General features: G+C 40.9%; 1 protein-coding gene across 3 annotated transcripts in view; it reads right to left on the bottom strand.

The window, feature by feature from the left end:
• Window positions 1–6,155: 6,155 nt before the first annotated feature.
• The window catches only part of LOC143023195 (uncharacterized), a 35,299-nt gene continuing 23,511 nt past the window's right edge, over window positions 6,156–17,943 (bottom strand). The window contains exons 4-8 of one of the 3 annotated variants that reach the window (XR_012966171.1): window positions 17,628–17,739; window positions 16,673–17,523; window positions 16,249–16,501; window positions 15,203–15,290; window positions 6,156–12,204 (exon numbers count right to left, since the gene is read on the bottom strand). Coding sequence is in view for 2 of the 3 variants with exons in the window: in XM_076181719.1 (XP_076037834.1) it covers window positions 12,103–12,204; window positions 16,249–16,501; window positions 16,673–17,523; window positions 17,628–17,739 (1,318 nt within the window). In the remaining variant the exon portion in view is untranslated. Of the gene's footprint in view, window positions 12,205–15,054; window positions 15,118–15,202; window positions 15,291–16,248; window positions 16,502–16,672; window positions 17,524–17,627; window positions 17,740–17,943 lie in introns of all 3 variants that reach the window. The other 2 variants (XM_076181730.1, XM_076181719.1) reach the window with 2 other exon arrangements.

The following is a 17,943-nucleotide window of genomic DNA, read 5'->3' as shown; positions in this document are numbered from 1 at the left end:
TCTGCGCCTCCATCCAAGGTCATCAACCATCTGAACCACTCTGCACACTCCCCCCAACACCAAGCTGATCTTCTGGCGTCAGCATGGAGTGAGGTCTTTAAACCCCATCCTGTGCAAGTACCACATTGCTTTAGCACCTTGCATAGTGTTAACTCTTTCATGAATAGATGTCGTGACCTCATTCCCGACGACACTGTTGATCCCTCTCAGTTAGATGGAGACGATCCCCTTATCTGGCCCCATCGTTTTGGAGGAGGTAAAGGGGGTTATCTCGGCTTTAAAATTCAAACCCCCTGGCCCATCAGGCATCGATGCACACCTACTCAAACGTATGCCAAACATCATAATCGTACACATGACGACACTATACAATAGCTCACTTGCCTCTGGGTACTTCCCACAACTTTTCAAGGCCTCCCACACCATTCTCATTCCTAAACCCCAGAAACCCGCCTCCGCCCCCCTCTCATACCGGCCGATATCCCTTCTGGAGTACTTTGGTAAGGTGTTTGAGCACGTCCTCTGCCGCCGCCTGACCGTGTACCTGGAGTAAGGGTGTGCTGAGGGATTGCTATACCCGTTGCATTGAGAAATGGCCGTTAGGGCGGAGCACTGGGAGTCCCCCTGTGGTGCCACATATAATTATTTCATAATTTAATTTTATTTTATAATTTTATTTTATGATTTCATAATGTTGCCACATATAATTATATTATAATTTTTGTCACACACCATCACTGAAGTAAAAATCAAAGCAATGTTTTCTATACAAAGGTTTCGTTTCCTCGAGACTAGACATGGCATATGAGGAAGAGAGAGCGACGTTGCCGCTACATCTAATCTCTGGCCCCGCCCCCCTCACACTGCATTCAGAAAACATTACATCCACACGCACGTTCTCGCCATGGATGCCCATGTGTGGCAACACCGGGAAATCTAGCCACGCCTTAGCGGTCATTTCTCGTTGCGCTGACTATAGTTTGGTTTTCGGCCGGGGCACGGTGCAGACGACGTCATATCCATGATCACTCAATGGGTTCAAAGACCGCCAGACGGTCGCCCTGGTAAGGATATTTTGGTTTGTAAGGATGTGGAGAAGGCATTCGATACTGTCTGGCATAAAGGCTTTAAGTACATATTGTACCACAATTTCGACTTTGCCCTGCCGTTCAAAAGGTTACTCTGCAACTACCTGGACGACAGGACAATAAGAATATAGTGGCGGGGCTGTCTGTTCCAAACTTTTGTGCCGAAGGCTGGAGTACCGCAAGGGTCAGTCCTTGCCTCCACTCTGTGCAATCTATATACGAATGACCTGCCAGAGCCAGCTTACCCACGCAACCGAGCTCTAACTATTTCGTATGCAGACGGCACTAATCACATTAGCAGACACAAAACGCTGCAGGGAGCGTTACACGTAATGCAAAACATCCTAGACGGGGCACACGCGTGGGAGCAACAGTGGTGCATAGGCCAACGCGTCGAAATGCAAAGCTGTATACTTCTGCTGCAAGCGAACCAACAGAACAGTCACGAACACTCCTCTTAAAATAAACAACACAAACGTCCCAGTGAAAGACCATGCCTGTGTGCTGGGTAGCATACTGGATAGTGGCCTTACCTGGACCCCACACTTCCGCAAACAGGGAGCGAAGGCTAGGGCTGTGCTGGGAAGTCTAAGACGCTTCAAAACTGCAACACTGACCACCAAACGTCGATTGCACCTAGCCCTTGTCAGACCGATTCTGTGCCAGTCCCCGGGACTAAGTCAGCTGACATGTCCCGCCAACAACTACGACCATCAGAGGGTTCAGATTGCCGCTGTCAAGTTTATCACGGATTCGCGATGGAGCCACTTCAGAACAGCTGAGTTCCTACACCGTGTTTCCAACATACGTCCACTCAACCAACACAAACTTCACACGAGACACCTAGAAAAACTGCACGACAGACGCAAACACTTAATACAACACATTACACCTGGACCACATCGTACAGACTATCAGTCAGCTGCGCCCCTCCCACGTGCGGTGTACACGATAAGTCGTGTATAGCCGCGCTTATCAATAATGCATCCCTTCACCAGCTTTGACTGGTGATAACAACAATAATAATGATAGTAATGATAATAATAATAATGATAATAATGATGATAATGATAATAATGATAATAATAATAATATTAGTAATAATAGTAATAATAGTAATAATAGTAATAATAGTAATAATAGTAATAATAATAATAATAATAATAATAATAATAATAATAATAATAATAATAATAATAATAATAATAATAAAAAACAACAACAACAACAACAACAACAACAACAACAACAACAACAACAACAACAACAACAACAACAACAACAACAACAACAACAACAACAACAACAACAACAACAACAACAACAACAACAACAACAACAACAACAACAACAACAACAACAACAACGTGGGATGGGTACACGAGACGGTGCACAGCAGAAGTATACAGATCTAGAGTAGATAAAGGTTTGGATGATCCACGAATAGATTATGTGGACCAATGAACAGCGAGATCTAAGAGTAAAAATTGCTTGTAGGGGCACTTTGTGAGTTTGAAATTATTATATGCAATGCTAGCGGTAGTATAGGGGTAATTGTGGCTAGCATATAGGATGGCAAAAATGAAACAAAAAATAACAATAAAAATAAGATATACATACATACATACATATACCAAGGCTTTTTCCCCCTTCCAAGGGAGGTAGCCAAAAAGGGAAAGGCATAAAAACACTCCCACCCATTTCATCCCTAAATACACTCCACATCCCTCCCACCCTTCCTCTCATCTGAGCACCTCCTGGATGACGGGTCATCCCTGCACCCTGCCCACCGCCCTGGGTCAGAAGCAGTGTCGCAAGACACAGTACATCCACAGCAAGGCCGCTTCATTTAATCGGCGACCCCCCCTCTCCGTCCCCCTTTGCATATAAGGCGAGGACGGGGAGAAATCCCTTCGGGCTGCGTCAAAATTTACTCACACATACTACCCCACCCCCCATCATCCATATACAACCATTCTCCACTCACCTCTGTCTTCCGTCCTCTCCCTTCCTTCCTCAACAGACATTCCCCTCTTCCCCAAAGCCCCCTTCACCCCATCCATCCACCTCATCCTAGGACGTCCCCTCATGTTCACTCCCTCCACATCTGCCTTCCATACCTCTTTTACTAGTCCTTCTTCACTCATTCTTTCCATGTGTCCAAACCATCCTAATATTCTTTCATCAACCCTATCTCCCAAATCCTTTTTCACCCCTGTTCTCCTCCTCACCTCCTCATTTCTCACTCTATCCAGCCTAGTAACCCCCACCATACCATAAGATATAGGCAGCAGTAATTAGACTGAGGAGTTGGGGTGAGGGGCTCAAATCTTGTTCATCCTAGGAGATACAGGTTAGATACCGGCCAACTGTGTATATGTTACTAGGTATTGAATGACTGGATAGGTGGAAGATTTTTTTTGCTGAATAACTATATTATTTTTTGGCGATCGAGGTGAGGCAAGAATGGGCATTGGATGTCTAAAATTCATGATGGGTGGTAAGGATAGCGTTTCTGCTATTGTTTTGGGTACTTGGGGAGGTTTAACCATTGACTTGGAAAACTAGGAGGAGAAAGAATTATCATTTATTCTTCTACTTTAGAGATTGTGGTTTGGGGGAATTCTCAAAGTAGAATATTTTATTTATTTATTTAATTTTAATATTTTTTTTCGTGTTTTTCTTCTTGAGCATGGATTTCTCTCCTCTTTCCCATGTGTGGTCACCAGGCTGGACCTTTTAAAGGGCCACTCATTCATAAAGGCTACTTCTGAGCAGTAGTGCTCCTAATTCTAATACATAACTTCAGGTTGTGCACCACTACTCATGTGGATTGACTTAGGGCTTCAAGAGATCACCTTTTCCTGCCTACATCACGCACAATTGCAGTAAGTTTTAGTGGTATTAAATGGAAAAAATATATTGCTGGAGAAAAGCTTGACAATGTCTGAATATATTGTCTCAGTCTTGCAATAATCTCCCAGACTGGAGTCAAACCCGACGGCACCATGGGGAAGTGGTGAAACAGCATTTTGTTTTCCTTCATCCTGCTTTAAGGTTTTACCACCATCCTCTTAAGGAAGTAATGTGGCAGAGAAGGATGCAAGACCCCATACGTGGGTGCATAGCAGGTAGGCAGGGAATGCCACCACCTACCTCCAAGTATCTAAAAGATGTGAAGAAATATTTTTCCATACAGATGCACAAATTCTTAGAGTAGCCCAGGTGATATGACCCAAGTTGGAACTACACAATTATATACTGTATGTAACAAAAGGCCCTTTCCCATTTGTGAGGTGGATGGCATGGTCAAGGCATGCACCCACCCAAAAACTCATTTGTGGTCTTCCCATCTCAGCTCCTCATAGTTATAGTCATCCTTGTCCCTGCCACAATGCTTTGGTGAAAGACATTGCATTAAGACAGCACTTACATAACAGGATCCAATAGCCAAAACTAGTTTATTCCCATTGCTTCATCACACAGCAATCTCCCCAATTCAACAGAGAAATATGCAGCAGACAAGAGATTCCTTCAGCTTGTATAATTTTATCCCATTACAACCACTCTCCATTCACACCTTTCTTCCTTGCTCAACACCCTTCTTATATCCAATGCTTTCACCCTATCTACTTCATTCTTGGTTTTCCCTTGAAGGTCCCTCCATCTACTTCTACATTCCATAGCCAACTTAGCATTCCTTGTTTGGCTCTAACGGCAAATCCTTTCCACCCCTAACTCTGCCTCACCTCCACATTTCTCACTACCCATCCTTGTAAGCCCCACCAAACTTTTTAATCCCTCATCTCACACAAGTTTGGGCTCTTCCATTCTGCATCCTTCAAATTCCATGTCATTTCTCCATACAAACCAAATGTGAATTTAAATCTAGGTAACTTGGAGAAAAAGTCTTAAGAGCCCAATCTAGAACCATACATGAATATTAATCTGAGGTAGGGGATAACCCTTCATCCACAAGGAACCAAGTTTGAAAAATTAAACAAATTGATGTTGGATGGGTATCAGCTGGGTGCAGGGTGGATCCATGCCTTAGATTTCTACCTCCCTTATAAGGGTAAATCCTTTTGGTGTGCGCGTGTACATACAGTCACAAGCAGTTTTGATTCACACTAGTTCTAACATCAATATGATTTTTGTTGACTAGTAAAATTTCCTTTGTAGTATTTAGCTTACCGTTAAGAGTATGAAAGTTTAGGGATGGTTTGGACATATGGAAAGAATGAGTGAAGAAAGATTAATAAAAGGTGTGTGGAAGACAGAGGTGGATGTAGTGAACATGAAGGGATGACCAAGGATGAAATGGATGGATGAGGTGAGAAGGGCATTCAGCAGATGTCAGCGAGGGAGGTGACAACTGTGTTTCAAGTTGTGTCCCCGTGCGATCTGCTTGTGGGGATGGGGGAGGTGAGAAAGCAAGCAATGAGAGACTCATGATGCTCTGAATCTTCAATGTCTGTTCAGCTTTTATATACATGGGCAAGTCATGACCCATACTCCTAATTGGCATGAGGTCACACGTGCTACATGGGACATCGGAGGTAAAAACGGTGCCGGCAGCTCGCTAAAACAGAATATAAGTGTTCCTCAAAGGATCCAGTTTATACCTCATGGCTGACTAAGGTGTGGTTAGTCATCATTAGCTGATGCTGGCACTGCATACATTTTTCTTCAAATAGGTTTTGTGGTAGTCATGAGGCAGACCCTAACACTGGGTAATCATTCTGCTGGCCCCATGAGAGATTACCTTGGGAGCCCTCAGAGGTCAAATGTCATGGGCAGAGAAGAGGTGAGGATGGGAGTGACGAGGTGAGGACTACTAACAATACTAGATTTCTATATAATGAAAAACTCTGGTTGCATAAAAGTTTACTTGTGACTATACACACACACACACACACACACACTCAACTTACAAGAAAAGAATCCTATGAGCATGGCTCCTTTCCTCTATAAGGTAACATTCCAAATACCTTTTTATCCTTCTCTTTCAATTAAAGCAAGTTTGTGGCATATGAGAAAGAACTTTTGGATAATAAAACAAAACCATGGAAAACCGTACTTTATTCCTGTGATATACTAATCACAAGAAATATTGCACTACATAAGTACATTTGTACAGCACCATCATGGCCTGAAATGCTCCCCCTCAAGAAAAAAAAATCTAACAATATAGCTTTAGGCATTACTGTGCACAAGCACTATCATGCATGTTCATAACACCTAACATTGTGAACAATATGTATCCCACAGGACAACCCATACAAAAATACCACTATCTTTTCTAAAGATGAGTGGAATAAGGCAGTAGTTTATCAATAAAAAATATACATGGACACACCAAGAGTATTCTGCATAATCCTTGGCTGACCATATATCTCACTAATACAGATCATAACAAGTGGAGATTCTATTCATTACAAGGAATAAAATTCTAAATTATATTGAGTAGACTTCTTCCCATTTCAGTGTCTAAATGTGATACTTCGAAAGACTACCAAGCCAAGGCAAGAGCTAAAAAAATAATTACATCACCATTCTCATTCATTTTATTTTTTACCCTCTTTATGAGCAATTTTACGGTTCATGCAAACAGTGTTGGATAGGGAACTTTTCAGTGATGCTCCCTATTCAATGAGAGAAACTGAATATACAGCACATATACAACCATCCCTTCACATTCATCAATTTGAGTACTCACAGGTAAGGGCATAAATATTGTAGTGAAAATTATGGGTATTTATGGATTTTCTTGAGCCAGTGTTCCTTCCTGTTTGCTCATCCTGCAACACTGATTGCAAATCACATGATCATGTGATCAAAGACACCACCATTGTTCTCCTTCACTCTTGCAACAACCACCTGACTTGCGTTTGTACCTTATATTTTCCCAAATAATTTTTGTGATGGCTCCAAGAAAGAAGACAACTCAACCAATTATTTAAGAGTATCACTATCACTTTGTAAATAAAATGCACTTAATCAGTACAATATTGCCACTAAGGAAGTCCCTTGGATTCGGGGAGTATTTGACTACATGAGGTAAAATTATCACCCCTCCCCTCTCCAACCCAAAGTCACCAATTTGGCATTTCAGTGCCAAATTTTCAATTCAGAAGTAATAATGGTGTATCATGTAATAATAGCAAGGTTCAGATATGCGAGGAATTATTGTACATTGGTTTCCCCCAAAAAACCCTTTCCAAACAACTTGCAAAGTATTTCTGATGCAGTAACATTTTTCTTCAAAATGGCAATAACTTTTTATTCAAAATCTCCCTGTAAACACAGGGTGCACTTTATACACCAGCAAATCTTATACATATATCTTAACCTTTTATTTTCTCAACTACTATGTTTTGACAGTTGGTCTAGGACTAGGAGTATTGTTAAGGGTGGTAGCAGATGTTTATAGATTTTTCATTTGCAGGTCTTTTACCAATCACCATGCATGTTCAGGAAATACTCAATAGAGTACTGCCAATTTCACACAAATTAATAAATTGTTCAATGCACATGTAAAAATAGCCAACTTGTCAACATTTACCATTCAATTAAATTAGCTTTCTACAGTTTGTAAGTCAATTCAGACTTAGAGTGAAGTGTGACTCACTAATGACTATGCAAACACAATGCAAAACATTCAGATTATCAATTAATAGTCTTCCAGTCAAATCACATAAAATTTGTCTTAGGCCAGACAGTTAATCACTGGACTTGAACCAGGAACATGAGGTACCTGCTCCAGCCCCCAATCCACTGACCATGGTAACCGTAACAATTCCTGGGGTTACCACTAGTTACTGGTGTTTAATGCGAGTAGAGGGAAGTGGGAGGAGAGTTGAGCCCATTGTTTGCCAACAACAATGCACTTGTGACTGGGTCAAAGGAAGGTCCAAGGCAGTTGGTGTTTGAATTTGGGAAGGCATGTGACTAAGAGGTGGTTAGAAGTTAATGAGATGTACAAGGGGTGAAGGAGGCAGTGGGTTGGAAATAAGTTTTAAAAGAGAAAGATTGGAAGAAATGGATAGTTAGAACATATGAAGGAGACTGCAAGAGACCATAGACCACTTTGCAGTTCCATGTCCATTACTATTATCCCCATCCATAAGTTGACCAATCTTTTCTTAAAACAACTGATAGTTTCAGCACTCTACATAGTTACTAAGTCAATTCCATTCACTGACCACTTTACTGGTATACCTGTTCTTGCCTATTAAATCTTAAGTCTTATTTTGGTGTCATCCACAACATTACCAACATCACTACTAATCCCATTGTCCAAGTGCTTAGGGTACGTGTTGCAGGGAATGGAAGAGTGGGGAGTGGAGGTAAACTGTATAGCAAGAGAAGCAAGCAAATGCTTTAGGGAGGAATGAAAAGTACACCCACTCCTCGTTTAACGACCTACTCGGTTAACGACGGGCTTTATGACAGACCAATATTCGTTTAACGTAAATCTCCCAAAGTTACGACGTCGTGTACGATAATTAAGTTGGCCGAGGCAAATTTGTATGATGTTATAAATGAACTTGTACTGTGGATATTAGCTGTGAGGTAAAGTGTTCTGAAGCTTAGGTCTACATTACCATCCTGCAAGCTGGAAAAACTACCTGGGGTACAATATATACCAGTAGTGGTAAACTTTTAGTTTCGATCAAGGGCGCAATATAGCAATAGAAAATTAATTATTAATTTGTAAATTATAATGTATCAACGGAATATACAATTTTGTGAGCGGAAATAAAAGAAAAGGGTGCTAAAACAAATTTCGTAAGTAACGAATTCATGTAGGACGAATGGTACACCATGTTTGTTATGATACATGCCGATGTCGAGGAAATGAAAGGATGATAAATTCGCCTAACCTAACCGCTGTTTGATAAATCATTACCTGCAAATTAAATGTCATCCGGCTCGTCCTCGTTGTCGTCGTCATGAGAGACGTTGGCAGACGACAAGATGGCGTCCTGATCCTATGCTACCGACTTCGTTCATTAGCATATTTTCTTGTAGCATGGTATTTTTTACTTTCATTTCCGCCCACAAAATTACATATTACGTTGATACATTTTAATTTACAAAATTAATAATTAGTTTTCTATTGCTATATTGCGCCCATGGTCGAAACAAAAAAGATGCCCCGGTATTCAATATGGAATGTCAGCATACACGGATTTGGTTGTATACGGTAATTTCAGGAACCTAACCACCGTAAATAAACAGTAAATAAAGCTTTAATGTACTGTATAAAAGAGGGAAAATGCACGAAAATAAAGATACATGTATTGCTGGACATTGTACATATAGTACATGTACGAATATGTATACACTTTCGCTTAACGACCAATTCAGTTAACGACGGCGTGCTGGTCCAAATTGTCGTCGTTAAACGAGGAGTGGTTGTATCATGAGAAATAGGAATTTAGGGATAGAGGCAAGAAGACTACATGAAGGGGTGATTATACATACAACACTATGGGACAGACTTCCAATGTAAAGGAGGGAGAGAAAAAAAAAAAAAAAAAAAAAAAAAAAAAAAAAAAAAATTGTTTGAGAAAGTGAAAGACTAGTAAAAAGGTGTGGAAGCCAGATGTACACACACACAAACACACACATATATATATATATATATACACATGCTACAAAGTCCTCTGCATGGGGCACAGTCCTAGTCTTCCAATAGGGGGGGGGGGTTTGTAACATTAAACCACATCATATATATACATAAACACAAATAAATAAATAAATAAACAAGACAAAAATGGGGATGGATGGATGGGATGCAGGGGGGACCTTGGGTAAAAGAGGATGGAGAAAGCAGGAGATAGATATGAGCAGAGAATAGTTGTAAATGGATGATGAACTGACATGGCCCCAAGGGATTATTCCTCCTCCTCCTCCTCCTCTCTCTCCTTTTTTTTTTTTTTTTTTCATTATTATTATTATTATTATTATATTAACTCACCAGGGGACAAGGAGGGAAGGCTGTTGGGCCCTGCTGTGTCATGCTGTATTGCTACTGACTCAGGCAGTGGATGGGGGACCAGGGATGGCCTTTCATTTACATGGAGATATTTAAGTGAAACAAAGGGGTGTGGATGGCTGTGGGATAAGTGGAGGGTGGGTACATGCCTTGGCTGGCTACCTACCTTGTGATGGGGAAGAAGTCTTTAGGTACATACATAGATGGACCACTGTCCCATCTTAAGACTAGCAGCACCATATCACAATTCTATGAAAACACCCTTGACTGTGTCAAGGGCTTTTCGTTTACCATGACTATGTCATGTCTAATATTTTCCAAGCAAAGGAAAACTATAATTCTTTTAAATAAATTGCACAAATCTTGGATTGTTACAATATGGAAATGATTGTTATATGCATGTCTACAAATGTTTTCTCAAAGTGTTCATGTTGGTTTTGTATGAATGAAAATAGCTTCATTTCATACATACATAAATTTCACTTGAATTAAAAATACCTGCAACTTAGCATAAAATACTAATTTTCAATCACAAATTCAGATGTTAAATATTTACGACTCAACGAACACACATATATATATATATATATACCAAGGGCTTTTTCCCCCCTTACAAGGGAGGTAGCTAAAGTCAAAGGCATAAATCCACTCCCACCCACTTCATCCCCACATACTCCACTCCCATTCACCACCCCTCCCTCCCTTTTTTCTTGCTCCTCCTGGATGATGGATCATCCCTGCATCTCGCCCATTGCCCTGGGTCAGAGGAATGTAGCAAGACAGAGCACATCCATAGCAAGGCTGCTTTGTTTAATCAACGACCCCCCTCTCCATCCCCTCATGCAGAAAAAGAGAAGATGGGGAGAAATCCCTTTGGGCTGCATCAAAATATTGTTCACACGTACTCCCTCACTACTCCATTCCCCACCTACTCCCTTCCATGAATCACAGAATCATCCATTCTCTACTCACCCCCATCTTCTGTCTTTCACCTTCCTTCTTCAATAGACATTCCCCTTTCCCAGTACCCCTTTTACCCCATCCATCCATCTCATCCTTGGCCACACTCATGTTCACTCCTTCCACACCTATTTTACTGATCTTTTTTCACCCATTCTTTCCATGTGTCCAAACCATCCCAATACTCTTTCATCAACCTTATCTCCTAACTCCCTTTCCAATCCTGTTCTCCTCCTCACCTTGTTCCTCATTCTATAAACCCTACAATACTTCTTAGGCACCTCACCTCAAACATTTAAACTCTTCCTCTCTTATGTTCCATGTTTCTGCCCCATACAGTGCAGTCAGTGACCAAGGACGAGATGGATAGATGGGGTAAAAGGGGTATTGGGAAAGACGGTAATGTGTGTTGAAGAAGGGAGAAGACAGATGATAGGAGTGAGTGGAAGATGGATGTGCAAAGATGATGCTGTGATGCATGGACGAGAGTGGGTGGGGGAGTATGTAAATTATATTTTGAAGTAGCCCGAAGGGATTTCTCCCGGTCTTCTCTTTTTTCTGCATGAGGGGACAGAGGGGGGGTCACCAATTAAATGAAGTGGCCTTGCTATGGATGTGCTGTGTCTTGCTACATTGCTTCTGACCCAGGGCAGTGGGCAAGATGCAGGGATGACCTGTCATCCATGAGGGAGGGGTGGTGAATGGGAGGTATGTGGGAATGAAACGGGTGAGAGTGGATATATGCCTTTGACTTTGGCTACCTCCCTTGTAAGTGGGGAAAAAGCCATTGGTATATGTAAAGATAATTTCCATATACAGTACACTGGTATATTACCATCTTTCCCTGGTTGTTGCTGCCACAGAAATTAATTCAACATGAGAATCCCAATCCACCACCAAGGGTGGATTAAAAGATGAAAAGTAAAATTCAATGAAGATCATTACAGAGTTTGTGGAGCAACAAGAAAATCCTTGTCTTTACATTTATGATCACATCACACCAAATTAGCAGACTGCTAACTGGGAAAACAAACATTTTGCTGTTCCTCGTTAAAAGTCTGGTACATAGGAGTCATCCAACAAAACCTTCACTTCTTCACTTTTTTTCTTTTCACCTTGTTTGGTACCTCGAGTCACTGTTGTATAACATGGCTGTTGAAAAAATGGAAATTAAATAAATAAAAACATTTAAGTATTGTGCAGGGTATGTACCTGTAAACAATTATAAAAATACAGTATATCAAACACCTTCTTCAGTATAATCCAGTGTGACTAAACTAAAGCAATAATAAAAAATGCAGTACATCACAAGTTCCTGAAACCATCCCAAGAATACAGAAACCAAATTAAAATAAAGTTCTACATATACTCAGTTAAAAGCGATATTTAATTCTGCATTAGAAATTATTTTTGTAATGCTCTTTCTCACAGGAGTTACTTAGCTTCTCTGCTAAGTTGGTCCACACACAAACCACAAGCAAAGCCACTTTCCTGTATACTACAATTAGATTTATATATATACAAGTCCCTCAGTATGTTACTCTACAATAACCTATCCCCCAGCAACCTACAATGTATCCACACAAATCATCTATACACAGACAAAAAATAACAAGAACACCAAACCCAGTAGTCCAATCTTCCCACAGAAATCAATCCAGCAAAGAAATTGCTCCTAAGATAGACAAGAGTTGTTGACATCACCACCTTGCACACTAGTGCCAATGACAATCAGCCTAATGGCAAAATACATACAAATTACCCAAGATGCCATCATGCAGACAACAGCACCCAATACCACAGTGTCTTGCCGACTCCAAACAGCATTGCAAAATATTTTCACTGAATGATTTATGGTGGCTTCCTGGAAGACAAACGAGGCATCTAAAATAGCAGGGGGAAAATGCCACCTCTTGGTACATTAAGATGGTTCTTAGCATCAAATGCTCTAAGAACCATATTTCTGTACCAAGAAGTGTGGCATCTCCCCATTGTTATTCTAGACACCTTAAATTCACGATGACAGTAGTCAATCTGTTATCCCAGGTCTCTCTTGCAGGAGACCCACAGCTTTAAATTAACAGGCAACAGCCACTGGACTTGTCCTAAAGTCACTCAAAAGAAATATTGTTGTCCAGGTATAGCTAGGGTGGGGCAGTGGAAGGCAAAATGTTTAGTGTCTTCTGTGTAATGGCTGCATCTGGGGCAGTTTGTATCTCGTCCACTGCCCTGGGTCAGAAGCAATGTAGCGATGCCACTTCATTTAATTGGCAACGCCCCTTCTCCGTCCCCTCATGCAGAAAAAGAGAAGACATGGAGAAATCCCTTCATGCTGCATCAAAATATCATTAACATGTATTCCCTCCCCCCCACTCCCTTCCATGCATCACAGCATCATCCACACACAACCATTCAACAGATGTTCCCCCTTCCTAATGCCCCGTTTACCCCATCCATCTATCTCCTTGGTCACCTCATATTCACTCCTTCCACACCTCTTTTACTAATATTTTTCACTCATTCTTTCCATGTGTCCAAACTATCACAATACTCTTTCATCAACCTCATCTCCCAACCCCCTTTCCACCCTGGCTCTCCTCCTCACCTCTTTGTTTCTCACTCTATTCAGCCTAGTAACTCCTACCATACTTCTCTTCCTCTCTTATGTTCCATACAGTGCTGTTGGCACAATTACCCCATACAATCCCCTCCCAGCATGCATTCATGAATATCCATTTTTCATTACACTTTTTAATCCCCCAAGGTATTTACTTGCCTCTCTCAATCTACATTCTACCTCCACTACTCTCGTCACATTTGTACCCAAATATCTAAAGCTAACCACTTCCTCCAGTCCCTCTCCCTTAATACTCACTTCCAATTTGCTGCCACATTCTCTTGTACATCTCATCACCTTACATTTACCCACATTTATCTTCCTTCTTTTGCATACCTTCCCAAACTGTCACTAGCTTCCATAATCCCTCCTTTGTTTTTCTTGCTACCCCCCTTGTATGGAAGAAAAAAAAAAAAAAGCCTTTGGTACATGTATCTCCAAGGTACTACATAAATATCTATTAAGGAAATGAACACATTAGGACTCAGGGAAAGGAGATAAGAAAGGCGAAAGGAGAGGAGAAGAAGGGGAGCAGGGAGAGAAGGTGAGAAAGGAGAGAAGTAAGATGAGAAGGAAGAAGGGAGAGTGGGAGAGAAAGGGAGAGGAGATAGAGGAAGTCATGAAAGGAGAGGGTAAGAAGAAAGGGAGAAGGGAGAGGAGAAGAAAGGGAGAAAAGGAGAAGAATGCAGAGAAGTGGAGCAGGGAGAGAAGGGGAGAAAGGGGAGGAGAAGGGGTGAAGGGAGATGAGGAAGAGAAGAAAGGAGAAGAGGAAGGGGTGAAGGAAGTGGAGGAAGGGGTGAAGGGAGTGGAGGAAGGGGAGCAGGGAGAGGAGCAAAAGAGGATGGGAGAGAAAGAGAGAATGGACAAGGGCCAAGGAGGATGAGAGAGAACACGAGAGAAGTGGGAAGGGAGATGGTAGGGGAAAAGGGGAGAGTAATGAAGTAATTGAGTATTAGTTATGCCTTTAAAATACACTGGATAGCATTTCTCTAGGATAGAGAGGCTTTGGCAATACTCCTGAGTAATGATCCTTGACAAGTCTAAAATTATATTAACTGAAGCATACATTTTCAACCACATCCCTTCACAATTACACAGATTCTTATGAATACTGTTCATGACAACATTACATTGTCCCTGACCAATTTCATAGGGACTGAACATCTGCAAAGAGACCTGTAGCAATGGATTGACTGACCCATCAGAGGTGGCAACAGGAAGCAACAATAAAAATAGACTGAAGAGGAAGGGCACTTTAAAAGCAGCATCACATATGTAAGCAATAAATAAATTACAAAGACTGTCAGAGATAGTATTAATGACGAAGAGACCAAGACGCCATGACACGAGTATTTGTTCCCATACTACAACCATCTGTTACCAACCTAGTTCTCCAGTGTCATGCAAAAGGGAAATTAAACTATGAAGCACTATGGTAAGATCGTGAGCTGAAAGAGAGAGAGAGAGAGTGAAAAAATAAATAAATAAATAAATAAATAAATAAAAAATAAAGAGGGAGGTGCGGCAGTCTACCTTTGCAATTTTTCTATTCTGGTCTCCATCTGCCGCTGGTCCACGTCCAGGGTTTACCATCTTACTGAGCATCTTGGCGATTGCAGACCTGCCTCACCATATTTTTCAATGTAGTATCCACTTCCCATTTATTGAAGCACCTAATTCATTCATAATCACACCACTTCCCTTATTACTGCACTACACCATACTACTTGCATTCTATCTATGAATTTTGGCTTACACCTGAAAGAGGAGGGTCCACCTCCACTATGACAATAACCCAGAAAATAAATAAACCAAGTCAAAAACAGAGGGGAGAGAGGAGAGAGAATAGAGAGAAGATGGGAGAGGAGAGTGAGAAAGGAAGAGAAGAGAGGGACAAGAATAAAGGAGAGGGAGGGAAGGAGGGAGAGAGGGGAGCAAGAAAAAGAGAAAAAAAAAAAGAAATTGGAGGGATGGAGGGGAGGGAGAGAGAGGAGAAAGAGAGGAGGAAGAAAGAGACAGGAGGGGAGAGAGATGAGCAGGGAGAGAGGAGCAAGAGAGAAGAGGGAGAGAGATGGGATTGGGAGAAAGTGGGGAAAGAGGGAGGAGAGAGAGCATAGAGAGAGGGGGAGTGGGAAAGAGATGGGGAGAGAGAGGTGGGAGGAGAGAAAAGGAGAGATAAAAAGAAGAGAGAGGAAGTGGGAAAGAGAGGGGAGGGTGAGAGAGAGGGAGTGGGAGAGAGAGGGGGTGGAGAAAGGGGAGGGGGTGAGAGATAGAGATGGGGGAAAGAGAGAGAAAAGGGAAGGGGGAGGGAGAGAGGGGAGTGGGGAGGGTGTGAAGAGAATGGGAAAAACAGAAAGGGGTAGGGGGTAGGGAGGGAGAAGGTGTAGACAGAGAGAGAGAGAGGGGGGGAAGGATGGCAAGAGGGAAGGCAAGAGAGCAAGAGATAGATTTAAAAATATATATATATATACATATAGAATAAAATAAATAAATAAAACCTATCACCTATATGAATTACAAGATGAAGGTGGGAGGGGGGAAACATGTGGTACAATACAAGTTATTGTGCTGCCACTTACAGTTTCACACTCTGTCATCTGACAACAATCTTCTATATCTATTCTGACTCCATCGTCATCAACACGGCAACGGGCAGGTTTGTTTGTAGCCTTCCTCCTGGGTCCAAATATTCTTGGTACATGTTGCTTACCAGGATATTTTGGTACTCTTCTATAATATGCTATCACAAGGAACAAAGTGCTCAGCATGAAAATAACACACACCACTGTTAAACTTATAACAACAGGAATGAGATACAAATTATTGGAACATCTGCAAGAGAAGAAAAAAATTATTACATATATATTATATATACATACATATATATATATACATATACACACACACAAATATGCAAGTACATCAATACAATGCCAAGCATTTAGCCTTCAATGTTTTGAATCCTAAATTCCACCTTAATTAGCCAATCCTTATTGTTGTTACCTTTCAGTAGGAGTGGGAGGGAATATTTTTCTTTCTTCGCTATTTTCATCCCTGATTGCTGTTGATTTGTTTGATCTGCCAGATTCAATGATCTTAAGTGGCACATGTATATATTCATTATCCTTTGAAGCAGAGGTACTGGTACCTTGTATATCATAACTAGTTACCAACACTTTTGTTCTTTCTACTTCATCCTGTACTGAAACTGGAATTCCTTTATTCTCAACCGGTATTGGAGTTTTGGTCCCCGCATCTTCAACCCAGCTTGAATCTTTGGTCTCTTTATTTTCAGGAAGTATGGATGATTTGGTTGCTACACCTTCATCCTTTATGTTATCTTCAGCATGTCCCAAGTCATCTTCAGTCAATTTTGAAGCTTTAGTCTGATTTTCAGAAAGTCCTGAAATTTTGTTTTCATTTGTAGGTTGTGCCAAAATAGTAGTATGATTTGCTTTTTCATAATTTTTTTCATCCTGCTCTGTTTGTGTGCTTCCATTCCTGGGTTTGTGAAGACCCTGGGAACAAATATTTCTTATGGACTCCACATTGTGTGAAAGAGTTGTTAACCCAAAAGCTTCAATAGGTAAGCCATGCTTCTTATCATTTGGAGCATTCACAATTTTTGTTACTTCTTTTGAATCACCCCTGGAAATTCTGAAAATTCCTTCACCGTTTTTATCTGACCAATATATGTATTTATCATCGTGAGTTAAGTCATGGGGAGAGCAGTTATTTTTTTGTAACAGTACAGTTTCCCTAGTTGTTAACAAATCTTCAGTTTTCAGGACACAAGAATCTCCTGTGGTTTCAGCCCACATCAATTCAGACTTCTTCAAATCTACGTCTATGGCCTGTGGGTATAAAGTAAAGTATACTATGAAAACAAATTATACAACATGGTAGGACTACAGCAAAATTTATCAATATATTTATATACAACTTTTACAATGGTTACCTGAAATTCAACACCGGAACGCTTAGCACTCTGAACGACTTCATGATGTTGTGTATCAAGGTTAAAGGCTTCTATTTCTCCAGTTTCCTTGACATCACTCCAATACAACTTCCTGTGAAAATTATAATTTTCAACAGAAACGTTTTCAACATACATTACCATTATACCTGAAGGTTTTCACATAACATATTTTTAAAGTTGTCTCCTGTATTAGTGTAATTACTACATGTTATATGCAGCTCATAATTTGAGAAAATGGAGAAAAGTGGGAGATAAGCCAGCTGTTGTTTGCAGAAGACACTGAGCTTGTAGCAGG

The sequence above is a fragment of the Oratosquilla oratoria genome, chromosome 3 (genome assembly GCF_046742065.1).
Source record: "Oratosquilla oratoria isolate Oo_2021 chromosome 3, ASM4674206v1, whole genome shotgun sequence".
In the NCBI taxonomy this organism is placed as follows: Eukaryota; Metazoa; Arthropoda; class Malacostraca; order Stomatopoda; family Squillidae; genus Oratosquilla; species Oratosquilla oratoria.
This window is presented reverse-complemented; position numbering and strand designations above follow the sequence as displayed.